The 27,320-nt window shown below is 43.3% G+C and overlaps 2 protein-coding genes across 2 annotated transcripts; both read left to right on the plus strand.

Moving 5' to 3' along the window:
• Window positions 1-775: 775 nt before the first annotated feature.
• LOC104493697 (myomesin-3-like) lies at window positions 776-19,274 on the plus strand (the record flags this gene model as incomplete). The annotated part of the gene is made up of 31 exons (XM_010136428.1): window positions 776-826; window positions 1,563-1,607; window positions 1,801-1,941; window positions 2,343-2,504; window positions 2,787-2,928; window positions 3,018-3,217; window positions 3,523-3,576; window positions 3,896-4,023; window positions 4,656-4,839; window positions 5,698-5,872; window positions 6,527-6,648; window positions 7,305-7,492; window positions 7,667-7,793; window positions 8,244-8,422; window positions 8,499-8,613; window positions 8,876-9,032; window positions 9,406-9,515; window positions 10,007-10,051; window positions 10,181-10,317; window positions 11,915-12,059; window positions 13,298-13,357; window positions 14,095-14,162; window positions 14,439-14,549; window positions 14,970-15,057; window positions 16,088-16,126; window positions 16,647-16,752; window positions 17,535-17,698; window positions 17,986-18,022; window positions 18,139-18,161; window positions 18,252-18,307; window positions 18,975-19,274. Coding segments are annotated over 31 exons (3,659 nt in total), but the record flags the coding sequence as incomplete, so codon positions are not given.
• A 2,023-nt stretch (window positions 19,275-21,297) lies between these two features.
• On the plus strand, window positions 21,298-24,544 carry LOC104493696 (fatty acid-binding protein, liver). The gene is made up of 4 exons (XM_010136427.1): window positions 21,298-21,364; window positions 22,921-23,093; window positions 23,368-23,457; window positions 24,494-24,544. Exons 1-4 carry the CDS (start codon window positions 21,298-21,300, stop codon window positions 24,542-24,544), a joined length of 381 nt encoding a protein of 126 aa, XP_010134729.1.
• The last annotated feature ends 2,776 nt before the right edge of the window (window positions 24,545-27,320 follow it).

The raw sequence follows: 27,320 nt of genomic DNA on the forward strand, positions 1-27,320 counted from the left end.
GACCTACAGACCTGAGGACAACTGAACACTTCAGTGGGACTGACAAGAATCCAGGGAGTAATTCACGTGGTAACAGTTGAGAAGGAAGGGAACAGGTTTGCTTTGAACATCTTCCTGGTCATGAAGAGAGGGCTTTCTTCAACCAAGTGAATTGCAAAGCCAGCTTGAACTATTTGTTCAGACAGAAGGTGTCTTCTTTGGTTTAGATAGTATATTTATTGTCCTTTAATATATTCTTGGCTCTGTCATGGGTTACGTTATGCCATATTTTGGTCACATCTGAATACCATTTGGGGATATATATAGGTGCGTACAGAGAATGGGACTCCAGAATGGTAACTGAAGTGTGTTGTTTATGGCATCTTCCAGATCCTTTAATTAAACAGTGTCAAAATGCAGCCTACCTGGAAACAGGCAGCACATTTACTAGTTCTAAAGGAACATGTATAATAGCCCAGAAAATCTTCATTTTCAAGCCTCCCCAGATTCCTGCATTCCCCGTCCCCTAATGCAGAAATACCAGGTGTGCAATGCTTCTCTTCTGTAAAGCTTCTCCCAGTGTGTCCGGAACACAGGAACTGGGCCTTGGCCATAAAGCAGAAGCAGCCGTCTGGAAAAAAAATCCATGGCAATAACCACATACTCCTCCCAATTTCCATCAGCTTTAGGATCAAAGCAGGCATGATGATAGAATAAGGGCTGTGGTGTATCAGAAAACTTTGGCTGGGACTGCTCTCTTCACCTCTGAGTGCCTGATTAAGCTGTCCTTCCTCAGGCCCCGTCAGCCCTTCTAACAGCCTGCACACGTGGCTCATCGTGGCGGAGGGTGAGAGGCCCACACTGTTCCTTCTCCCCAGACCCTGTCTAATGCCATCCCAGTAACATGATTCTTCCTTTTGCTATTTCCATTTAACATTCTGAAAATAGAGACTACACCAAGGCCTTAATCCTGCCTCCAGTGGAAACATTCCTCATCCCCCAGGCAGGCTGATGGCATCTCCTGGCCCCACGCTGTCTGGAATGCCCTTGCTGCCCAGGGAGGGCCTCCAGGATCCGCGGTTCCTACACGGAACTACAGGTTCCTTCCATGAGGGTCTCACAGGGCCTGGGATAAGGCTGTGCTTTACCTCTTGTGCTTTTTCCTCCACAGTTACGAACACTCAGTCCTCCCCTTCTGCTTACGAGTGAGCTCTGCTTCTGCCAAGCTTCACTCACTGAGAAAACAGGCATTGTTTGTGCATTTCTTGTGGCTTATAAAGATAAGGAAAGAAAGTATCTCAATTTCAACCTGTGTTAAGTGCATCGGTCCTCAGATTTCAGCTGCAAATCATTTCATTTTGTGCTGCGATGCCAGCAATTCTCACAGGCTGGGCCAGGTGAAGCAGGGAACAATTTCCGCTGCAGACGCATCCTCAGTTGTTTGTGAAGGCCATCAGCTGGCAGATTCACATTAAGAGCTGGTCTGAGGGAAAATCATCTTGCTGAACGTCACTATATGTTTCTGAGGGGGACATAAACACTGGCATAAGATTTGCTAAATATATTTTCCTCTTGTCTTATAGAATACTATGGAAAGGAGTCGGGATTTGATTCAGACATATACAGACGTGAGTAAATGATTGTTATTATTATTATTTATTTGAATTTTTTTTCCTGAGCTATAGCTTTTCCTATTAGCCTGACCGCAGGTGGAAAGTGCAAGGCTCAGGTACTGCTCTAAGTATACGATAACAAAAACACTACAAGGGGGAGGGCTCTGGCAGTCCCTTCATCATGCTGACTTCTACTCTTATTTCACAGGATCCCTTATGGCCAGAGAGGCAGATTTTGCTTTTCCACTGAAACCCTTATTTTCAAGAGAAAAGGAGCCTTTCACCCTCTCCTGTTACTTCTCTTCTGATTTACTTGAACACCAACGACACATCGCCTGGTTCAGAGATGGTTTGTATGCCACAGCTCAGTTCACATACACTCACCTATAGGACTATACCATCTGAATTCAGAGGGATCTAATGATCCCAGAAGAGAAGTAGAACTCTGGATTCTTGAGCTGCTCTCAGCTCTTCTCACCCAGAGATGTTACTACTGAATTTGCATGTTCTCCTCATTTGTAAAAGGATGCCTCTAAAATGTCTTAGAGGCAATAACATCTCTGCTCTTAATAATAGCTGAAGAGCTCTAGTTCTATGCAGTGAAAGCACCAAGCGTTCAGAAAAGCCGGTGGTCCTCTAGAGGAAAAGCCTTTTGGACACTCGGAGTTGCTCTGCGGGCAGTTTGGAAATAGGCTGCTCCCAAGCCAACCCGTTCAGGGGAGCTCCCTTACTCCTTCCCCTGCTTCACAGGCGAGTTGCTGCAGAACACTGAATGTCGGGAACTGAAGTATCAAGACCAGGAGGCTTCACTGATGGTGTCGTGTGCTTACAAAGAGGATGAGGGATTCTACACTATCCGCGTCCCCTCACTGGATGGATATAAAGAGCAGACCACTTACGTGTTTGTTAGAGGTATAAGCAAGATTCTACCCCACTGAGAATAAAAGCTCCTTCACTAGTACCTCAGCATAAGGGAATTCACAACCTCATACACAAGAAATTATCTCCCAGTTTTGTCCATGGATACTACTATCAAAATGGCCAAATTTCATTTTCAGTAGCGATTTAGGGATTAGAAGGCATGACTTGTAGTGCTAGGATGCAGGCCCTTAGACACTTCAAACCAAGCTACTGCATGAACATTTTGGTACAAAGAAGACAAAACCTAACCACTGTCACTTGGTGTTTCTCTAGATGCTGCAGCAGAAGCAGCGGGTGCCCCTGGATCCCCACTCAACGTGCAATGCCATGACGTTAATAAAGACTGCTTGACTCTTTCCTGGGTGGCACCCAGTGACAGTGGAGGAAGTCCAGTCCTGGGATACTACATCGAAAGGTCTGTATGTTCATCACTGAGCAAAAAAACCTCATGATCCTGCTGTGGAAAAGCCACGAAGGCCCTGCACGAGCTGTGTCTCATTCCAGGTGTGTTGCTGGCTCAGAGGACTGGGTCCCATGCAATGACAAGCCTGTGAGAACCTGCAGATACCCTGTGCTGGGCCTTGCCGAAGGACAGACCTACCAGTTCCGAGTAAAGGCTGTCAATAAGCAGGGCATCAGTCATCCTACAAAAAGCAGTGACCCAGTTACAACGTATGACCCCAGCAAGGACAAGAGAGTGACGGGTTTGTACTAAAATCAGGAGAATTTGCTCCTTAAGTACAATGTGAGGCTGAAAGCAGTTTGTCCAGGTTCTCCCATTCTCACAAATATCCTTGAAACGTCCTACCACGCTGTGCCTTTGCTGAACCCACCTCAGCACCTCTCCGAGCAGAAAAGGATCAAATAGCAGTTACGACATTTTGTGATATGTGTAATGAAATGTATATAATTACATGTGTAACAGTGACACGGTCCTGGGTGCTGTCCTTCTGGACAAGCCCCAGGCACCTTCTCCTCGCGGATAACACCATGCTGTTTGACATTGCAGTTGTTCCATATGACGAAGGCAGGACGATAGAAATTTGCAAGGATGATTTGGAAGGTAAGTTCATGTTCGCACCAAGCCATTCTCTCAGAGAGGAACGATTGTTTTGCGACGAGATCTGTAATATCACGACTCTGCAGAAAACATACTTAAGAAAATACAAAGCAAAATATCACCGTAAGCTGCACGAGAATCAGACACTACCAGCAGCCTTTTGTAATGATTTTGGTTTGCCTCTATGGCCCCAAAGGGTTTAAATTTCCTCCTTTATAATCCAGAATCTTACTTGACAGTGGCAAAACATAATCCACTATAAAAGAACTATTTTCCCCTGCCACGTCATAACTAAAGCACAGCCTATTCTGACTTCCCCCAGGACATATCACAATCCCCTTGCCACCCACCAACGTTCATGCGACTGAAGTCAGAGAAGATTATGTGGCTTTGGCCTGGGACGAACCAGATCCAAGAGGCAGAGAGCCACTGAACTACTATGTGGAAAAGGTAAGAAAACACTATCACTTGGAAGGGAAATCATAGAACAGAACTGTTTCTTTCTCAGCTGGCCTATAGCACAGGCAAGGCTGTTCACTGCGTGGGTAAGGGCAGAACCACAGCCTCCAAAACAGCTTGCTCAGCCTCCGCCAGCTCCGCAGTTTACTTGAGCTATGATTCCTCCCTGACACCAGCTCAAGCAGTAATGATTAACAAAGAATAAATGAGTAAGTTCTACACCACCAAACTGCAGCAGCGTTTTAACAGGAAGACTCTTCCTGCCCTGTGGGCCCTTAAGAGTGGAAGAGCTGTGAAGAACTGCACAATAATCCACTATCCTGGTCCCCACTAATCATTAATTAGTATCGTTAATTAGTATCCTCTACCAATCTCCTTTTGCACATACTCATTTCCCACCTGCTGCACCATTTCTGCTGCAAAAGGGCCCTCTGTTGCCAAGGAGGAAAGTTTGGGTACACCAACCAGAAACACATCATTCACGGGTTGGTGGAGGGGTTTGTTTATCGGTTTGGGGCTTTTTTTAAACTACTTTCCTGTAAAGATAAGCTTTGTTACTGCTCAGGAGGGTTTGAAGCTTGAGTTACAGCACGAGTTGTAAATCATCACCTTTGTTGTTACAGTCGATCACAGGCAGCAACTCCTGGCAAATGGTTAATCTGGATCTGCCAGCTAATTCCCCAAGATTTGCACTCTTTGATCTCGTTAAGGGAAAATCGTACTGCTTCCGCGTGCGGTCTGCTAACAAGTACGGTATCAGTGAGCCCTCCCTGCCCAGCGAGCCGGTAACTGCTGGAGCAAAACTGGGTAATTATGCCATTAATATGCTCTACACTAACGATCTGGAAAAGGAGACGCACTGTGAAAGTAACGTATGGGTTCTCTTGCCCCCCTTTCCTTTAAACCTCATGGTATGTGATTACACAGCAGTAGCTGCTTTGATATCAGGAAATCTCTTAAAGCCTAAATCCTTGCTTAATTACTCTGCAGTTGGTCAGTGCAGTGTAAATCTAACCAAGCAATGGTGAGGAAATTACATCTAATGACAGAAGAAACAGTTGAAGCCCGAGTTTAATCCAAGCACACTTCCAGCACTGAGAGCAACCGGAGCCCCAGACCAGCACTGGAAGGGCCAACAGCAGCCCAGTCTGGGGCTTCAGGCGGAGCAGCAGAGCAGGGCTGGTTTGCTTTGTTCTCCTCCTGGGCTGAGCTGACAACAGCAGGAGATGCAAAGGCTCGTGCCCGTGTTTCCCTTTGGCAGCGATGAGCATCCACCCTTTCTTTTATTGTTTTATATTATTGCCTACTAAAGCTGCCCTAGTGTTCAGCCACACTGTCTTTTTTGCTCATGAGTGAAGGAGGTCCCGTTTCATGGTGGAGCTAATGAGTGTTACTAGATGAGTCTTGTTTCTCCTTTACTTCAGAGAAGGTTTAGTAAGTGTAATCCTGCAGAAATCATGGGGCTGTAAGGAGAGGAATGTGAGATATGGCAAACCCAAACAGAAGAGTAGAGGCAACGGGACAATGTCCATGGTCTTATGCTCTAGGTTGAAAACGGTGCTCTGGAAAAGGTGAATCCTTTCAAACAGGCCAATTCACTTAAAATTTTTCATTTATTTATAAATTTAAAACCCTCTGGTTTTTCTCTGTTTTTTCTTTTTTTAGCTACCCTGCCTCCACCATCTCAGGTCTTAGCTTTCCGAGACACCAAGACATCTGTGGTTTTGCAGTGGGATAAGTTAAAGGATGGTCTGGAGCCTCTTGGTTACTACATATACTGTCGGGAGACTGGCACAGAGGAATGGCAAACTGTCAACAATAAGCCCGTGACGTGTAATGAGTGAGTTTGGCTATTATACTCCATCCAGGCCACCCTGGATTCTTCTGCTTATGGCTGGAGTCATATTTCAGATAAAAAAGAACTGCCATCACTGCACACACACAGGCTTACAGACACACAACCACCACATCCTCTGTGAGAATTAAACATTGCTCAAAGTCTCACTTCCACACCCAAAGCCGGACTGAGAGCACAGTCTGTGTGCATAGGCTCTGGATGTGCTGAAGGCAGAGAGACCTTGTGGCACCAGCAGAACCACATTCCATTTTTTTGTTTGCCTTCCAGTAGAGTAAGTTGGTGTCACTCGCACAGAGGATTTTGAATACCATGTGGAGGTCACGTCAAGCAGAAAAAGTCCATTAAAAAGTCCTGTTTATGTGCCAGCAATGCCAGCCAGCAGTGTGACACCTCTCCTCTCTATGGGATCTGTACTTACTGACTGATTTATTGGCAGCCAGTTTATGGGACTGTCCTGCTTTGAGTGAGGCAGCGTTTTCATTTGTCACGGCCACACACAGTGCAGTTTAATTCGTAACGGCCATTAATGTCTCTGTAAGTAACATTACCTTACGAAAAGGAACTGCTGCCTGTTCAAAAGACTGTTTACCTGCACTTTGAGCAGCCAAACACAAACACATGAATTTGCTCTCCTAGATTCACCGTTCCTGGGCTGCAGCCTGGAAAAGAGTATGTCTTTTGTGTGAAATCTGTCAGTGAGGCAGGACTGAGTGAAAGCTCACCAGAGACAGACCCTATCGTTGTAAGGCCAGCTATAGGTAAGTGGGAACAGATACCTGCACACACACACACCAGCTCAGTCCGTCAAAAATGCATCTCCCATGCACAGCTGGTACTACAGGTAGTGGTAATGTTAAGGAGAGAAGCAAAGCAAAGCAATGGGGAACTGATTTTCTCGTACCCTGCAGCTTCTGTCACCAATTATACTTGTCAAGGGTGCACAGAGTTAATTAACACTTTGACTTCGCAGTGTGTTACATTTTCAGAATTAATTTGGCACTGGTATATTTAAGTGACCATTTTAAGTGCTCAGTTATGCTGGTATCTTGAAATCATTGGGAATTTCTCCAGGGCAATTACAAAATCCTACCACCAGCTTAGCCAGTATCCAACCCTTTACCTTCTCCACTTTATTGATCCAGTGCTTCCATCTTTTCTGTCACATAAACCATAAAGCAACATGCCAGAAACATCCCCATCACATTCCTGACTTTTACTATTGCTTCCAAATTAGAATGTGGTTGTTTTCAAATAATTTTACACTGCAGAAGTGGTATTAGGGGGCCTTAACACAACTAGAATCACATCCAGTATGGGCACACAGAGATTCCCGCAGCCCAGTTCAGCCCATACCGACACCTCCTTTCCAGATCCTAGATCCCGAGCCTGCGTTTTCTCTCCCTTTGCTGTGCAGCTCGTCCATCAGCACCACACGGGTTTGTTCTGCTGAACTGTGGGAAGGCTGACATGACCATCGGCTGGAAACCCCCGAAGCACAAGGGAGGAACAAAGATTCTGGGGTATTTCCTAGATCAGCACGATACATCCGAACTTGACTGGCATGAAGTCAACACTCAGCCAATTCCTCAACGAGTTTACAGGGTATTCATCTCAGTTACAATACTGTCCTTCTGTAGGCGTAGCGGGAAACATAGCTACAAGGGGTTGAGCTGGTTTTCCTCTACTTCCTCTAGCCTAGAACTCTCTTTGTACCCTCACGAGGCTGCGACCGTGCAGGGCTGTAACAATGATCTGTTTGCACTTCTGAACCCCAAGGTCAGCAACCTGGAGGAAAGTCACCTGTACGAATTCCGCGCCTGTGCAATGAACGCAGCTGGTGTTGGGGAACTATCTGAACCCAGTGACTTGTTCAGATGTGAGGAATGGACAATGCCAGAACCAGGTATCTCTCATGGGAAAAAAACCAGCCAGGACAAATATTACCAGGTGTACTAGTTCTTACTCAGTCTTAGTGAGTCCAAGGGGCTTCTCAAAACTATAGATGTGTATAAGGGCGGCTCCCAGTACAGAGAAACATCCCAACACTTCCAGGGAAGTTCTGATTCAGACACAGGGTTTACACAGATCCGGCACCCAGATATTTTTAATAGTATTATTTCCAGAGAATGAAGAATCTGGATTTAATATCTTAATGTCTTTGTGTACCAAAGCATTACACCAAAGCCACTAACATTGAACTGCTGTATACTTTTTTCTAGAATCTGCCTCTCCAGTTAAGAACCCTAGGAAGCACCTTCTAGGGACCCACCATTTGTTTGTCACCTTAGAGTCTCTGCTTTCTGACCTCAAAGTGCATCCAGTTCCCATTTGACAGTCTGCCCCTCTTTGACAGGCCCCCCTTATGACGTGAAGTGCACTGAAGTGAGAGACTCATCCCTGCAGCTGCACTGGGAAGCGCCACTGTACACAGGAGCAGGTCCAGTTAAAGGGTATTATGTAGACATGTGTGAAGAAGGGGCAGAGGAATGGAAACAAATCAACAAGCAGCCCATAGCCACCACCCACATGAAGGTCTGTATATGCACTCAGTACCCACATGTTGCTTCTCCTTTAGTCTTACATTAATTCTTATCACTGTCTCCTGCAGGTTTCAGATCTGGAGACAAGGAAATGCTACATTTTCCGAGTAAAAGCACTGAACAAGGCTGGAATTGGACCCCCTTCGCTCCCCTCGGATCCTGTGGTGGCTAAAACCAAACCTGGTACGAAACTAGAAGTGATGAGATTGTGCAGGTCTGTAAATACTGTGAGGATTCTGGTAAGAAACTGCTTTATGAAACATCAGAGCTACACATTTCATAGCAAGACAGAACCTCAGTCAAAACAGGGATTAGCAAATCAAATTGCCCAAAAGAATCTACTCCAGCTGTACACTCTTTTTAATTTATTTTTAATTAGATGTCCAGAAATTAAGCCCTCATCTGTTTTGATAAGGAATGTTTCGTGGGTTTTTTGCTCATACAGGCACAAATGAAATTGAACTTGGGGTCGATGAAGAGGGTTTCATTTATATGGCTTTTGAAGCTCCTGAAAAGAATGACGACTCTGAATTTATCTGGTCAAAGGACTATGAAGGACCGCCAGATGCTGACAGAGTTCAGACTGAAGAGAAAGGCAATCGGTGAGTATATAACGCACACTAAGAAAGTTCACAGTGGACTGTGGAATAAAGAACAACGCTAACCCTGAGAAAAACGTGAAGCCGAACATCTCCCTCTCCTTCCAATACATATACACAACTGGACAGCTGCAGATCTCTGCCCCTGGTTCTCAGCTCTGGACCCATGAAGCGGGGCATCCCGTGCAACCTTCAGCTCACAAAGGGGAAGCATCAGCCATCATATTGCTCATGGTTGTACCTCACTCCTCAGTGTCCTATATAAATGACAGCGAGAGCTGTATTTAATGTTCTGGGTGTATCAGGTGTCTTGCACTCTGTTACAAAAGGCAACATTTTTGAGGAAAATGTAAATTCTTTTATTTTTATTTCTAAGATCTAAGCTTATTCTGAAAGACCCATCAGAAAAGGATCTGGGTGTATATTCAGTGGAGGTCACGGATGTAGATGATGATATCTCTGCCAGCTGCACTTTAACAAAAGAAGGTAAAAACTAATAATTGACAAGAACAAAAATCTAATGTGCCATAATGTTCTAATATTAGATGTTTAGAGGAAAGTTTCCTGTAGAGGAACAGTGAGTGACTGACATCACTTACTGACAGTGGCATCATTAGAAAGATGTTTCCCATTCCTTGAAGGCTCTAGGGCAGCTTCTTTTACAGGCTCCTCAGAAAAGATTCCACACTGGTGGAAGGTCATTTTTCCATTATGGTTCAGATTTCACACACGGCTACACTATCACAGTGATTTAAAACTTCCTTAACGTGTTTCTTGAATTGATACGACCAATTTTTATTCAGACATAACTAAGGTCTTCATGACCTTTTCTAGTCCTCCCCACTATCGAGTGTTTTGTACTTCTTATCTTCCTGACATAAATAAAGCTCATTAACAAATTAAATTAAGTTGATACAAGGCATTTGGTTTGGCCTAGTTGTACTAATCTAAATGACTCGTTACTCTTTCCATTTCAGACCTGGACAAGTTATTGAAACGTAGCCATGAAATCAGGAACCCCTGTAAGTTGAACCAGTGAGAAGCCACGACTGTATATCCAGGCTCTAAAGGGGAACCTGGCACAACACTGGCCCAGCCGAACGCTGCGGTTTGCCTGTGAATTCCCTTCCACGCTTCTCTTTGTTTTCCAGTGATCAAGCTGATATCTGGATGGAACATTGATGTTCTGGAGAAAGGAGAAGTGCGGCTGTGGCTGGAGGTTGAAAAGCTGTCACCAAATGCAAAGCTGCGTTTAATCTTCAACGACAAGGAGCTTACCAGTACTCCAGTAGGTTTTGACTTGTTATGGTTTGAATTCTGACTTACTTTCCCCCTCCGAACAGGGAGATAGAGCAAATGGGTACATTCCCAGTTCTCTAAATTCCCACCAGAGATTTTGGTGTGTGTTTTCGGAAAACTCTAGGGCTTGGTTTTCCACTGCGCATAAAAAAGAAGCCCAAGTGTCTGATTCTCAAGCTGTCCAGTCCTAGTATCGAGCAAGCTAAAGACTGTAATATTGCTCAGTGCTACAGCCAGCAAACCCTTCAGTGCAACAGTCCAAGAACTCACCCTCCTTCCCCTGCTTTCCTGTTACCCCCCTCCTCCCAAGAGGCTGCCTCTGGCCATCTTGCTGCAGCAGAGACTTCCCTTTTACAGGGGAACGTTCTGACCACACACCTCAGCCGTGTGTACCTCATCTGCTACTACAAACGCACCCGTGCAGGACAGAGAGCTCTGTCTTGGATGAACAAACTCATCTCAGTTCAGTGGCTGCTAAAGAAATACCACCTCTCACAATGAGACAGGCTATTTCTCTTCTGCCTCCCCAAGCAAAGCTGCAAGCGTTCCACCCTGCCTCTCTGAACTGAACACAGATAAATCTAGTGAACTCTAAGAGCAGATGGAAGTGATTTATTTCTCAGTCTGAGGCACTGGAAATAACACTGTACCATGTGTTACTGTGCACTCCAACCTTTTGAGGCATTAAAAAAAAATGTTCTAGCCTCTTCCTTATCTTCCCATATCAAGTTGATAATATAACATTTAAAAAGTATTTGGAATGACAGGACCAGAGGGGAGAGCAGTTGAGAATGAGGAACAATATAAATAATTGGCCTGTCAGCTCAATGTAGTGCAGTAACGCCAAGGTAACAAAAAGGACAGACAGAACAAAGGGTCAGGACTAGGCCAAAGAATTTCCAAGCTCTTAGTGCCATGCTGGGGATTTTTAAAACAATGTCTGGCAAATTTATCTATTCGAAGAACTGTTTTTTCTACACTGGAGAACTGATATGGTTATGCATGATTACAAAGCATTTGCCAAGCTCTTTGTAATGATAATATTTGCTTAAAGCAAACAAGGCAGCAAGGCACAGCGAAGGTATCTGTGTGCAAGAGGCTGACAGGTTTCAGGGTGTATGTTTAAAGGGTTCAGTAGTGCTTGCACGATGTCAAGAGGGTGGCAATACTACTCATCATTGCCCAAGTATGCAATTACATGCCAGGGAGGTGTAGTTAAGCGCAACACTTCTACTAAAAATCATACAGATTCGGGAAAGCTGAGAAGTCTCTAATATCCAACAACACAGAACATACTGTGTTCTGTGGTTTTAACAGAAACTTTCTCCCAGAGAAAAGTTCTGCTGTAAGCAATCCTCCTCTTCCTCTTCCTACACACTTAAACACGAGGTGAATCCCAGGCTATAGAATATCAGAGTGCATTGGCTCTGTTTCTCCTGAAAGGTGAGGGAAGTACAGAAGGATTCACCCATAAAAGGACTGTAGTATCTGAGTGCTGTAGGAGAGGCTGTGCCAGGATCTGACCTTGGAACAGTTCTGCTGTGGAAAAACTATTCAGTTTATTGTATTTCTTTTTTGCTTCACAGACACATAAAATAAACTTTGTCAAAGAAAAAGGTCTGGTAGAGCTAATAATCCAGAATTTCTGTGATGATGACAAAGGGATGTACACAGCACAGCTGCAAGACGGAAAAGCTAAAAATCAGTTCACCCTAGCTCTTGTGGATGAATGTAAGTGGAAATTCAGGATCAAATATAGACTGCCAGGCTCAGTGGAAAGTCTTCTAGGCACTTAAGCCCCCGAAGCATTTCTCTCAGTTATAAGGGTACACTGGGAGTGGGGAGAACAAATATTTATTTCAGCACACATTTAAAGTCCAGGAATCATGTATGAAATTATCTGAATTACTCTTTAACATAAATTGAAGCTTTTAGCCTTATAAATAGGGTCCTTGATGATAAAAATAGTCCATAAGGCAAAACATCCAGCAGAATGCTTTGTTATTTTTTTCCAAATGCTTCACATATGATCCTGCTGTGGCAAACTGTGTCTTGGCAGTAAACTGTTTGACGTGATATTGCACGTACTCATTTATCTCAGGACAGGATCAGGTTGAAAATTCAGTGTCTTTAACAGATGGTGAATTGCACTGAACTGAAAGCAATAAAGAAGACAGTGTCAGCTGTACTGGAGGCCAAGTCCAAGCAAGAGAGAAAGCTGAACAGGAAATACACGGGTCCTTGTACATGCTGCTACAGAGGGCCTTTGTAATTCGTGGAAAACAGAAAGTAACGGGTCTCAGACAAACACTTCCCCACAGAGTGTCTGTTTCTGTTTTCAGTTCTTGCAAGTCACCTGCTAAAGCCTCCACACTCTTTGAATGGAAAGTGTCTATAAAATGTCAAGCCTACTCGATTGAGTCCCTTTACAACCAGTGGCGAGACACAGGCAGTTTTACAGGGTGATTCGGTGCATGCCCAGTTCAGGATATAAAACAAGTTTGATGGATTGTGCTCTGAAAGTACCCATTTTTCTTTGCTGACAATGAAGGAAGCAGAGATAACTAAAGTCACGTGGTTGTCTAAAACAGAGGTAAATTCTATGCTCTCTGCTGCCTTCTATGTTTCTTACGTTTAAAATATTTTCATTTCAGGGTTTCTAGCCTACCTTCCTGTATGGTCAAATCTCCCATTTCATTTCCTAAACGCATAACAGCGAGGTCTGCAAAGACTCCTTTGTTTTAACGAAAATCAACGTTAGGTTCTGAGCAACCAGCACAGTGAAAGAACGATACCACTAAGTGGTTCAGGGATCTTAGTGGGGACCAGAGGTAACTCAAGCACTAGAGGTGTTTTACAAACTAATATCCCAGCTCTCGTGAGGATACCTGTCACGATCAGAAATTTCTGAAGTGTCGCACTGAGAAATAGTGGGGGGTTGTTGACTTTGACCATTGCTGTTCTCACAGGTTTCGCTAAAGTTGCAGCTGAGGCTGATGCAAAACGGCGAGAATGGAAGAAAAAGCAGGGTAAGATCGTCCAAAGGTTAATGACCTGCCAGAACTACACCAACAGGATGGCAACACCTGAGTCAGTGTGTATTTAAGCTGATCAATACACTAGGATAAGATCCTTTATTTTAAGATACTCTGCCCTGCTCTTGAAAATCAAAATTATTTATTTCAACAGTTTTAGCCATGCCAGCCACAATCCTCAGTGCTGTAACACCGCACATTTCTGAATTCTGAAAATCGTCCAGCCTGAATATACACCATGTAATTAAGATCCACTCCTTTCCTTGTAGAAAAAACGATTCTCTAGATAAGTTTAAAAAGAACCATGCATTCCACTCTCATTTTATCCCCATCTTATATTCATGAATAAGAAAGTATATAAAGCAGCTTCAGAGAAAAAATACTACAACTGGAAAGTCGATCCCCTTCTAGTGGGGATGAAAATATTCAATACTGTGATACCACCCTAGACTGCAGGTCCACTCTCCTGTCCTCGGAGACGCTCAGAAGACAATGAAAGGGTATCGAGAGTAACCTGTGGCCCAGCTGAGTCTCCCAGAACCAGGAAGAAAACAGATAGTCAATGGCTTTTCTACTCTATTGCGATTCAGCTGCGGTGCCTCTTGCACACAAGGCCCAGCAGCGTTTCCCCGCCCGCGCTGCAGGGCCTGGCCTCGAGATGGAGGCAGTTCTGTAGGAAGCACTTGAGAGCTGTGGAATAGACTGCAACAGACATTTCTCTTCTTTTATAGGTCCACATTTTATAGAGAACTTGAGCTGGAAGGTTACTGAGAACTGTGAAGTACTCCTCACCTGCAAGGTACACACTGCCGTGGGGGACACCTGTAGTCTGAACTCCTTTAGCGTGAAATTTCAGATGTGACTTTTAAGGGAAGGGTATGAACAGTGGCTCATCCAAATGCAGACCAATGAAAGTTCAGGTAGTGTATCTTGGACAAATTTTCACAAAGAGGGAAGCTTCTGAGACTCTGGAGCATCCTCTAATGCAAGTGATGTTTCATATTAGAAGGACACCCAGGCATTCAGAAATAAAATGCATTTGAGACCCTGACTTCTAAACATTGACTTCAAACAGGCCACAAACCTGAGGAAGGACACCAGCTTTCAGTGGTTCTTCAGCAACAAGCCCCGAGCGGGTGGTGCGTTTGAGCTACAGACTGGGATAGGAACCCTTTGTATTAAACAGGTGAGAAACATAAAACGGCTCAGAGGCTTTGGTGATCCCCCGAAAATGCAAAAAATATGGGTTGATCTTATTCTGCGTGTGTTTTGGGTAGTGGCCACTAAATGAAAGAAACTGAACAACTACTGAGGAAAGCAGGAAAGAAGAAATTATTTAACCTTACAGTCAGATAGTTCTGAATTAGAAATAAGATGATTTTAACAGCAAGCGGCAAATTCCTTGGGGCAAATTACCCTTTTTGCCCTCCTTCTGATCCATCCATCCAAACTCATTGGGAGGGTAGAAGATATCTTAGCTTTTCCCCCTTTTCCAAATCCTGCCCTATTTCAATGATATCTGAAATTTCTGTTGGGAGGTGTCTCTGAGTTTGGGTTTGTTTTTTATTTTAAACAAATATTACACATGTGTGTATGTATTTGCTAGATAACTAAAGCAGACGAGGGCCAGTACAAAGCACTTGTTTCAGATGACCGAGGAGAGGACTACACCCAGCTTGATCTCACAAAAGGAGGTAAGAGATCCTTCTATCAGGCAACAGTACACATTCATACCCCGCCCGGGATTAGTTTTGGATTTAAAAACACATTTCATAACTTTCTACCACATACCTACATGCTTCTATAGGGATTAAAACCTGCATAAAAAGTTACTGGTCAAATTTAAAGAGTTCCTGATCTACTATAGCATAGATATATATGTGCTGATCATTTTAAAAATTGCAAGTATTTCATGGGAGATTTGAGTCATAAAATGCCCTCTGTAAGAGTCTCTTATACTGCAGGAGGTACACATTGCCCAATGAACAGAATAAAAGTCTCCTCTGTATCTGATCTCAGAGGGGATTTTTTGCATCTGTCCATACCCTACTTCCTTTGATTTTCACTCCTGGAAGTTCAGCCAGGCCTCTGAAGCATCAGGAGAACAAGCTTCCGCTTTCACTCTGCATCCTCCACTAGTGAAAAATAGTCCAGGCTGAATTACGTGACAGAATAGTTGCTAAAGACAACATCAAGTGGAAAAACAATCTCCAGGTCACTGCAGATTCCTGCTTCACTTTTCAGTGTTCTGAATATGCTCAGGAAACTGAAAAATAGATACACAGTTCTGACATTCTAATGTCATTTACATACGTATTCCTTTATCAAGCTGTGGCCTCATTATAATTCTGTCAAGCGCCACAGTTAAAAACTCAGTAACGTTTCAAACACTTCAGCTCAGCATCAATCAGGAGATCCTGCTTCCCGAGATGAAATCCTACCCGACATCTGGAACCTATCATGTAAGCCTGATACAGAAGTCTGTTCTCTGTGAGACAGTCTGTTGCGCACACTGAGTGCTAAGGAAGATAGAAGCATCTAAATTTAGTAAGAAATGCCCAGCATCTAAAAATAAATGAGTCAGTGGCAAAAACTCAATTCCCAGTAAGCTTCGCGACAGAAAAGGACGACAAGTCATTCCGATCTTAATGAAATTAAGTTGGTAGATCAGATCTGATTTGCTAAATATTGTACTTACACTCTTAAATCTTTATGTGTTTGCAGCCTTCGAGGACCTTCTGAAGGAGCTGTGTAGGATCAGTGGTATGTCACCTCCTCAGCAGCTGACACAGGAACTATGGCAGGGAGAAAGGTGGGGTGCCACAGCCAGAGCGAATGCTCAGGAGCTGTCCCTGCATTCAGATCAAGTACAGCACCACCCTCTTACATTAGTGTTAGAAGCACCTTCAGACTGTCGAGGAGGATGGTCAGTAAATAAACCCAGGGACGTAAAACCCCCTGCACTTAGAAATGAGTTCTGTGACCTTCACGTGCCAGCAGCCTGCTCCTTGTCACACCACTTGCTGTGTGAATTTGGTCAAGTTGTTCTATTTCGACCCGAGGTGGGGATTCCAGACCCAGGTCTCTAGGAGAGATGTAACATTTTTGTACCAGCTGCTAAAAAATCTAGGGTCTTCAAGAGGCACAATACCAGCCTGCTTCCAGCTAGCTGAACCCTCCAGAGAGACACGCTAATACGTTGCTTGGGATTTTGTTTGCGTAACATGTAAAATTGTGCATTCTTGCACATCCTCCTCAATTTCAGTCTCAATTATACTCTTAGCTCTCTCTGCTACACCTCTGAAACTTCAGCCTACTGAAGAAGGCATCAAAATCTACACAAATGTGAAGTACTACACAGATTACATGAAAACAACTTGGTATCACAAGTAAGTCCTCAAACAATATTTGCAAGGCTTCTTGCTTGTAACTCTTTATCATCACTATTAAACACGTTGGGCCTGAGCCTGTGGCTTTTGCAGACAATGGCAGATTTGTCTGAGCAGGGGCTGAACTCCACGATTCATTCTGCATCCTGAAACACATCTGGGGATTCCAAACTAAGCAGTCATGTTATTTTTATCACTGCACAAGTATTTAAAAGCGATCATCTTTGCTAGAATAATGATGATGCATTTAAGGTACTGCTCAGTTACAGCCAACCCGGTTACAGACAGGGAAAGAAATTGCTGGTTTTTTCCAAATTCTTTATTTCTACTATTTAATACTTCCCTAAATCACTCTATTCCCCCACTTTCAATAATATTTCCAAACAGTATAAAACTCTTTCCAAACACCAGCTAATTTAGTCTCATGTCTTCAAAAAATAGGCATGGTGTTTTATTAGATACCACCTACGCACATATATAAGGAGGCCAATTTTTAATCATGTTTAAGGACTAAACGCAAACATTCAACATCTAAATCCTATTTAATCTACTATACAAGAACTAAGAGGTCTCTTGTAGAGCTTTGGCAAACTGCCTAAAAGCACAGCTAGATGCCCTGTGCAATGTTCAGAAGTGACTGAGACATAACTCTCCACGAAGTTAATGGTGAGGTCCTGATTCCCATTCTCTTACTCTAGCCAATATCTGCCTAAAAAAAACTAGTGCTCTAATTTACACAGCTCTGCTAACTACTGTTGAACCGCTGTCATCTGGTTACTTAGGGACAAAAAACTGGAGAGCCGAGACAGACTGAAAGCTGGGAGCACAATGAACCAGGTCTGGCTTCACATACTGAACCCAACCGATGCAGACAAGGGAAAATACACCCTGGAGTTATTCGATGGGAACAATTCTCACAAACTGTCAACTGACTTGTCTGGACAAGGTAACTGCTATTGGCTCAAACAACCCTGTCACAGGAGTGAGATGTAGCTGAGTGTCTTTCCAAGATCGCTCCACATCAGGGCAGAGATTTCTCACTGGAAAGCAGGTGCTAGATCCCACTTATTCCAGTAGTACGTAGAATCTTATTTCTTTAAGGCAGACACAGCCACTGTCTAGATGATAATTAGACGTACCTATGTGCACAAATACCTGTACTTCCAACGCTAATGCACTATGTTAACTCTACTAAGTCAAATAAAATAAGCCACAACTTTTCCTTCCTTACAGCCTTTGAAGATGCCCTGGCTGAGCACAGAAGGCTAAAGTAAGTCCTTGCCTAAGTATTTCCACACCTATATCTATCCTGAGTGTCATAATCTGTATGGAGAACACAATGTCTAATAAACAAAAACACTATGATTTTCTCTCTCTCACTTTCAGGGAAGCTGCAATAGCCGAAAAGCGTAAGTAAATTAATTTCCTTCCTTCTGCAAAACAAAGCCAAGCAGCACCCTGATAAGGGAAACTGAAAGGTCCTATTTGTTCATCCCCAGGTCGTGCCAGAGTTGTTCAAGGTCTGCCAGATGTTGCCACCATCATGGAGGACAAGGTAATGTTGAGTAACTGTTCAGATAATCGGCCCTTGCACAGACAGAGAGGAATGACTGATGGGGAGAAAACTACTTGTTCTCCCCTCCTGTACGTTCGCAGGAGCTATCCTGAGCTGCTGCAATGGCCAAAAGCGTGGAGTGGTCCCTCCACAGCACTTGTATCAGTGCCCTGTATGGCTGATGGTGCCTCCAAACACACACATGTTTCTGCACAGACAGCTGCTTGTGGCAGCACGGAACCTTTCTTGCAGGTTTTGGATGGCCAGTGTCATAGCCAGATCCTTTGCATTAGACTAAGGCCTTCGCTGGACCTTATTTTTCCACCCTATCAATTTGCTGCTCACATTTCTGAGTCACATTCCCCTTTACTGGTACACAGGCAGAATTAAAATCCTGTGAAGTAATTGCAAACTCACCATGTGCCTGTTTAAGTGTCATTTTACAGCGTAAGAAAGCTATAAAAAGACATTACCACAATTATGAGCCAGGCCCAGTGCATTCAGCCAGTTTAATCCTGATTACACTGGAGGGTATCCGAGAAAGGAGTGGACAGTCCTGGAATCTCATCTATTGAAAACCTCAGAGAACTGATTTTTATTTTTCTCATCAACTGAATTTCATTGCTCATTCATATCTTCACAATCTGTTTCTGCTGTTTGCCAACAGACCCTGTGTTTAACTTGCTGTGTATCTGGAGATCCTTACCCAGAAATCACTTGGTTCAAAAATGAGAAGGTTATCACCTTCAAAGATCGTTACAAAATGGACGTGAAGGGGACAGTTGTCACAATTACCATAGAGAAAGTCTGCAACGAAGACACTGGGAAATACAGCATCTACGTCAAGAATAAGTACGGGTCTGAAACAGGGCAGGTCACCATCAGTGTCTATAAGCATGGAGAGATACCAGTAGGAATGGAGGAGGAGGAAGTCCCAGGTGGGATTAGGATGAAAAAGTCTAAATGAATTAGTCGATTACATCTCATTTTATTTACAAGGAATTTAACTACTTTAGATTCATTTCAGTGTCTCTGCCCTAAAATTCAGGCTCATGTCTGTATTGTTGTTTCAGTAATATTTCAGGATTTTTATTTTGGTAGGTGTTAGAAAACCATTCTCATGTATGTGTGTGTGAGTGTGTATAAAGAAACTCCTTCCCAGTAAACCTCTGTGGGAAATACCAGAGGATTCACATCTGAGAACCAGGCTTCAGTGGAGGGTTTTGTATGAAATCACAACATGTTACTGATTATCTTGTAGCTGACAACTGTTTGTGCATGTATTATTAAACTCAGATGGACTCGGATCCTTCCATCCTACTGGACACCTCTATTCTTTAGAATTAAGGAGATTTTTAGGTTTATTAGTTATGTTAGATTATTCTGGATGCAGAAAGAAGTGTGGCCTCTCACCTGCTCTGAAGCCACTGCTACAATTCCAGCTTCTCCCAGTAAAACTGTGTCAGTGAGAGCTAAAAAAATGACTGTATTCCTACTACAGCCATCCAGCTAACCGCATTTATTCCATGAAACAGCATCTTTCCTTGCTCCGCACACCAGGATGAACTGTGCTCACAACAGGAGTATTTTCTCCAGTTACTTGAGGGACACTGGTGTTCCCGTGTCAACATAAACAAGCACAGTAATCCTCTACAGGACTGAATCACTTGGCCAAAGGCAGATTTCAGACGTTAATTAAAATTAAATGTATACAATCATTTAATTATCATATCATTAAATATGATTAAAAAGTGAGAGCTTAGCTAGTTGTCTAGATTCACCTGACAGTGAATGAAGAAAAGCATGTCCTTCTGACAGCACCGAGAAACAGATGACTCCTGTCCTAGAATAACTCCGGTATAAACATGGACCTGTTAAAGCCACGTGTGTTACACAGCACACACAAATAGGGTCTCAGCACCTCATCCCTTCTCCTCAGGCATTACCACAGGGAAATGTAACTACAAAACTGGCTTTTTTGTGTGTGAACTTTCTTCAAAGTTACATACCAAAAAAAAGCTGTGACTCTGTAAGGAAGAGTTCAGTTCTATTTAAACAGAAGAATTCCTGACCGGCGTGGAGTAAAAGTTAACTGAGACAGGTCACCTACCCCTGGGTTACAGGCTCTGAGTTAAGCAATGTAAGTGCAAGACAAATAATCTAATGAACCGCTTCCAAAATCAACAGCCACACTTGCACCGACAGCAAGGAGTATCACTCGATAGCTGTAATGAGTGAGGAATTCTTGGGGAAAATTGGTGAGAAGAAGAACTATACATCCTATTTACTCCTTTCATTTCAGTCTCCAAGCAATGATCCATTTGTTTTACCTTGAGTCTTGTCTGTATGCAGTCATTATTAACAAATAATAATGATAAACTGAATTTAAAACAGATTTGGATGCACAGGACTGACATCTACTGGATAAAGTCCTAACTGACTGTCCCACCCAACTTGATTTTCCCATCCCCCAGCAGGCTGAGGCCCACAGTTCTGGGAGAAATAGCTGTGGATTTTATCCCACCTTTTAGGGTTCCAGTGCCCATAGCAGGGAATATTGTGATAATTAGGAAGTTCCTGATGTAAGACAGTAACTACCTCACATCTACTGCAAATGATGCCATTTTACCTGAAGAATTCTATCCAAAACACAGAAAATGTATTCACATAGGAGCTGTGAACAAACCGAAAACACATTAATCTATGCAACACTTTACAATTATGATTAATTACTCGCGTTCAGTAACCTGTGATAACCACAACATCCCAACCCAGCCGGTCAAGGTAAGACTTTCTACAAAGCAGAATGAACTAGAGGTTATGATCATTAAGAACAAATAAATGATTAATAATTGTTACTTCATGGTTAATAATCAGCCAGTCATCTCAGAATTTGGGCTGGCCTTTCCCTTTCCATAAATAGCATCTGAATGACCAGGGAGAGCTCACTCTCCTGCTACCACCGCCCCAACTGCCTCAAAACACCCGCAATGGCATTCAATGGAACCTGGCAGGTCTATGCCCAAGAGAACTACGAAGCGTTTCTGAAAGCCGTTGGTAAGTGTCTAGTTACTTTTGAAATAATTCACTCAGATTGCAACAGGCACTTTGCATGACAGCTTTTACCATTGTATCTCCATCTCTGTTCTTTTGTTTGTATGACAAACTACTCCCTGCCAGGTAAAGTCATCATGTCTAATTTGGAAATGAAAAAAAGCTGAAAATCCCGCAAATTGATATCAAAAGGTTACAGACAACCCCCAGATCCTGATCTTAAGATTAGATGAGTACCTCATGAAAGAAGACATCTATCAGAAACCAACTTCTTTTGATTAACACACAATTTATAAATACGTTTAATGACAAACAAGTTGTCAATGGTGTACACAGATTCCCAGTGTGCTATTAGTAGTGATTAACACCAGTGAGTAAGAGAGTGATGGCTGTTTAGTAGGTGCCTACCTTAATAAAAATGCTCTTACGCCCTTGACCACCTTGGTCAACCATTCACACTGGGGTTTTTAAAGGTATATACGAGATGATCAGTAGAATCACAGAATCATTTTGGCTGGAAAAGACCTTTACGACCATCGAGTCCCCCCCATTCCCCAGCGCTGCCAGGTCCCCACTGCCCCCTGTCCCTCAGCAGCACCTCCACACGGCTGGGAAACCCCTCCAGGGATGGGGACTCCACCACTGCCCTGGGCAGCCTGCGACAGGCCAGGACAACCCCAACGGGACAGAAATGGCTCCTCAGGGACAGCCTCAACCTCCCCTAGTGCAACTGGAGGCCGGTTCCTCTTGTCCTGTCGCTTGTTCCTGGAAAGCAGAGACCGACCCCCACCTCACTGCACCCTCCTGTCAGGGAGTTGTCAGAGCCAGAAAATCTCCCCGGAGCCTCCTTTGCTCCAGGCTCAACCTCCCCAGGTCCCTCAGCTGCTCCTCAGCACATTGTGCTCCAGACCCTGCTCCAGCTCCGCTGCCCTTCTCTGGACACGCTCCAGCACCTCAGTGGCCTTCTTGGACTGAGGAACCAAAATTAAATCCAGTATTCGAGATGTGGCCTTCACAGTGCCCAGTACAGGTGGACAACCCCTGCCCTGGTCCTGCTGGCCACACTCAGTTACAGCAGTAAAGTCTAGCCCAACAGCATGATGCCAGCACCAACCCCTCTACTGCTGAAGACGATACTCTCAAATCATGCTGGAGACACCCCAATAAGGTAGCCTGAAGCTACTCACACTGTTGTGCCTCTGACTGGACAGATGACCCCCACCTCCAACCTGGGAAGAGATGAGGGAAAGAAAATAATAAACACATGTTTTTTGTCATGGAGCAATGTCACCATATGACAGCTGTTACCGAAAGGAAGGACATTATTCTGACACAATTCTTAACAAAGGCAGCATGAAAAGCCATACGGACTGGGCGGAATGGAACAATATGCCCATAGAGAAGAGAGGAATCCAAAACGGGACTTGCCCTCTCACTTGGACATCATTTTCTATTACTACTTTCTATATTTTGCAGCTTTGTTGGAGAAATTTGCTATTTCATACCAACACACTACTACTTCCGTAACAGAAAAAGTCCTTTTTTTGCCTTTTTTACAGCATTGCCAGATGAGCTTATCAAAATGGCCAAAGATATTAAGCCTATTATTGAAATAAAACAAAAAGGAGATGACTTTGTCGTGACATCAAAAACGCCCAAGCAATCTGTAACTAACTCGTTCACGCTTGGAAAAGAAGCTGACATTACTACCATGGATGGCAAAAAGCTAAAGGTAACAGATTTCAGGAGCGGGGGCTCCTCTTTGGCCACCCTTGTACTTCCACCTCTGCTCTGAGTGAAACTTGTGCCATTTCCATTAACATTCTATCATTTCAACAGACAGAAACATTTCTTCTCAAAGGGCTACTAAAAGGCTGTGGTCTCTGGTGTAAATTAGCGGGAGTGCCTATGAAACACTGGGATCACTTCTTTCCTATTTATGAGCCCTCTTCTATTTTAATTCCAAAATCTATTTCTTTACGTGATTTTTAAATCTGCTTCAACAGTGTACTGTGAACATGGTCAACGGGAAGCTCGTGTGCAAATCAGAAAAATTCTCTCATGAGCAAGAAGTTAAAGGAAATGAAATGGTGGAGGTAAGTGTTAGAAAATAACAGCACCTTAAGAAAAATGCTGAAGGAAGAAATGTCCTGTGTTGATTAGCAATTAGTGTAGGCTCATACCTTAAACAAATCCTGGCCTCAAATTCACTGCGTTACTGGCAGAACTCCTTACAGGTGTTTAAATCCACAGATACCAAATTTTAGTGTTTCAAATTAACCGCGGTTAGTGAAATATACTGTTAGCATCCTTCATTATTCCTGTTTCTTATTAAAATCAACTGCCCTAGATGACTCTCCTTTAAACACTGCTCATATACTGAACTCATCCTGCTCAACAAATCTTTGTATTAATTACTACCCTGGGGCCAGTTGTAGGCACTGAAGTGTGAAGGGCTTTAGCTGCTGAGCACGTGGCAGACCCCTCTGGATGACTATAGCTGTGTTCCCACCCTCAGCGTTATCAGCATCACCTCTGAGAAGAAAGTAAAGGCTGCAAATTTACAATACACTCATTCCACCTACAGTTCTTCAAAGTTGTTTAGTTCTAAACTGTTTGGGACCGACAAAGAGCTCTTCTCTACAGAGCTCATTAAGGCTTCTAAGAAGTGTCCGCTTGGGTAAATACTCCTACAAGAATCACAACCAACTACATTAAAGTTACACACACACCTCATTCCCTAAGGTCACGCTGAGTATCACAAACCACTCTTCTCACCTCAGTAAGCAAAACACCAGGCAAAAGAAGCCATCACTAATTGGGACAGTGGATTTCTATGACAGGAAGCAGATCTTTATGGCAGGATCTGTGATACCTCTTAAACCTGAGAGATAAAATGCAGTTGATGATGGCATTTAGATTAAGATTTTCCATCTTCAGAACGGGATCTGTAAAACAATCTTCCTTGGTATGAATGTTACACACATATTTATAGGCCAGTACTGTAAATGTATTTCCTTGTCAAATATGATGGATTTATACACAAATTACAGAAACTTCTAGCCACTTAGCTATAAATAGGTTTCCTAAAATCTACATGAAAAACAAATTACGCCTATTTGTCTTCCACAGACTATAACTATTAATGGAACAACACTCATCAGAAGAAGCAAGAGAGTTTAAAAACAGATCACCTGTTTTGTGACATCTTTACAAACCTAAAGTAAAGTGCAGCTTCCATGTGGTGTGATCCTTGTTACCTGAAAAAATAGTAGAGAAAATGACGATGATTTCTACTCTCCCTTCACACTCACATCACTTCCCATTATACCAACACTGTGTTTTCCTGAGTACACTTACAGATCCCTTCCATGCTCAGAGGGACACAGACGACCCAAACTGGACATTAACTGGAACATCATGGTTTATCACAATAATCTCTGGCAGCAGACAAACACTTCTTGATTTGTAACATATCCAGCGAACACACTCAGCTTTAGCTCCTTTGTCTAATAAAGTCTTGTCTCCTGCTAAAACTCTTTCTCTATAATCTAGCCAGCAAAGAACAATTAGACAGTTGTTTAGCTGCTCTGCGCTGCGTATATGTAACTGGAATAGAAACAGTAATATCCTAACAGCCTTAAAGTATTTAACAGTCATAAAGAATTATGAAGTAATAGGAACGACTGCTCTTAAACTGATGTACATGCGGGTACGATTAGACAAAAATGAGGCATTTAGAAGGGCAAAGGGAATTTAACATTCTCGCAGTTTGGAATGTCCTCCCTGTACCTGCTTGTCACAGTTCAAGTCTGTGAAGCTCAAGTAAACAAGACCATTTATGTTTGCATTATGTGTCTCCGCTGAGGGATAAAAGCACAGGACCATGCCTGTACCATTTCTCTGTTCACTGATGACTAGATCCCACCATCCCATCACCATGCCTCTTTCATACCTACTGAAGTCACTGCAGATTTGTTAGAATTGGTTTTGCGTCCAAGACCTCCATGGAAAAAGTTGCTGAATTCATCACACCATTTAAACTCCTCACGGAAGCATTTCATTCCAGTTGAGAGTGCTGAGAGGAGCCGTGTGTGAGGGGGAGGTTGTGTGTTATTAGTTAATAACACTGGCGGCAGGGCATCAGCAATCTGGGGAGCGTATTCTTATCCCGGGATAAGGCTGTCCCTGCCGGGAGTTTTACTGCCCTCACTGCACAAGCATCACTGCGTTCGTTTTGCTTCCCAGGCAGGTCTAATGCTAAGAACACTCTTGCAGACTAAATTAAATTCCACGCGAGTTACACATAAATAAGACCAACAGAACAGAAATCAAGACACTGGTAGAACTCAGGGAGAAGGCTCGTTCAAAGCCCCCATACTGAGAAAAAGCCATATAAGAGCTTGAAACGCTTCTGTTTGGGAGTTGCTGGGTAACTGCTGCCAGCTACACAGCGAAACACGACAAAACAGAGTGCAACTCTCCAACAGTACCTTCACAGAACACAGTGAGCCTTCGACAGCCAAACGCTCTATCAGGAAGTTGTAGGATGCCAAACACGAGACACTCCAGGATTACTTCTAAACCAGCACAGAGATCCGTCATTACTCTGAACGCTCCTTTTGAAGCCTGTTACAAAACAACAATTATTCGTTTTGATACATTATGACATAAAATGGGAACAATGTTAAGACAAAGTGCACATGTGACTGCTTTTAAAAGAACCATCAAGGTCTTATTTCGGTTCCATGACGATTCAAGTATCTCCCTGCTCAGCTGTTATAACGTGCCTTGCAAACTTGCTTCTTCCCTACTCAAACCCTTCCCGAAGTTCAACCTTGACACAACAAAGGCGGTTTAAGATGTAGATTGTAGATTCTACATACTAAAAACACACCAGTCCTTTATAGAACTTATACTGATGTCAAACCATTTTAATTCAAAAGTACTGGAAATTCTTAAAAGAACACTTCACCTCTCTCACTTCACAGTTGTGGTGGTTCAGTATTTCCAACAACCATGTCAACCTTTCCAACCCAATGGCAATGTTCTGCCACAGGCACCTCAGATTTAGGAGCAATACTCAGTGCAGTTCCCTACAGGAGGCAGTCAAAACCTGGATCGGATTGCAAACCTTGCCCCATTGCCCCAAGTAATGGATCACTTCTGGATGACAAACCCTTAGAGGTTCAGACAACAGTCCTTCATCCACTCTCCCACAAAAACAAGCGGATTTTTCTGCAAAGGACTTCATGAGAATATTTATAATCTTATTTGGATCTTGCTCAAAACTGCTCATTTCCAATTCAAAAACCTCTGACAGGCTTATCCTGGCAGTAAGTATTTCTACCCATCACTAAACTCCACTCCTTGGTGATTCCATTGTTTTCCAGAATGTCTGCAGAAGGAATTTTTTCCGCATTGTGTCACACACTCCCACCACAATTTCAATCTCTAATGTGCTTTCTTGGCTCAATTTTCATGTCCTTTTGTTAACTTATGTAGCAGATCTGTGTATATATTGCGCAAGGTAACCAACTCAACCTGCTGCTAGCATACTTCGTACACAATAATGTTAACTGTAAATATTAAATGCAGAAAATGTTGTCAGAGACCCCCATCTTTTTCATGCAGAGTCCTGAACACAGACCACTGAGCATACAGCCACGAGCATTTTCTTTTTCTCAGAAAGGCAGCACATACAGCTGACATACCCTCCCTGTGTCAGTGACTGAACTTCATCTGCCATTCCAAACCCAAACGAATGTCAGGCAGGATTGCCAGGATATGAACAGCAGCATCCACCCACCAGTTTTCATTCATATTCTGCCATTAAAAATAAAAAAGTGAAAGTATGCTAGTGACAGACATCAGGACTGAATCAACTCGTAAGTCTTTCTCTCCCATCTGCAGTTCACTGAAAATTCCTCGCACCAACAAGGACGTAGACATGCTGCTT

Source organism: Buceros rhinoceros, unplaced genomic scaffold (assembly GCF_000710305.1).
Source record: "Buceros rhinoceros silvestris isolate BGI_N320 unplaced genomic scaffold, ASM71030v1 scaffold19565, whole genome shotgun sequence".
Taxonomy (NCBI): Eukaryota; Metazoa; Chordata; class Aves; order Bucerotiformes; family Bucerotidae; genus Buceros; species Buceros rhinoceros.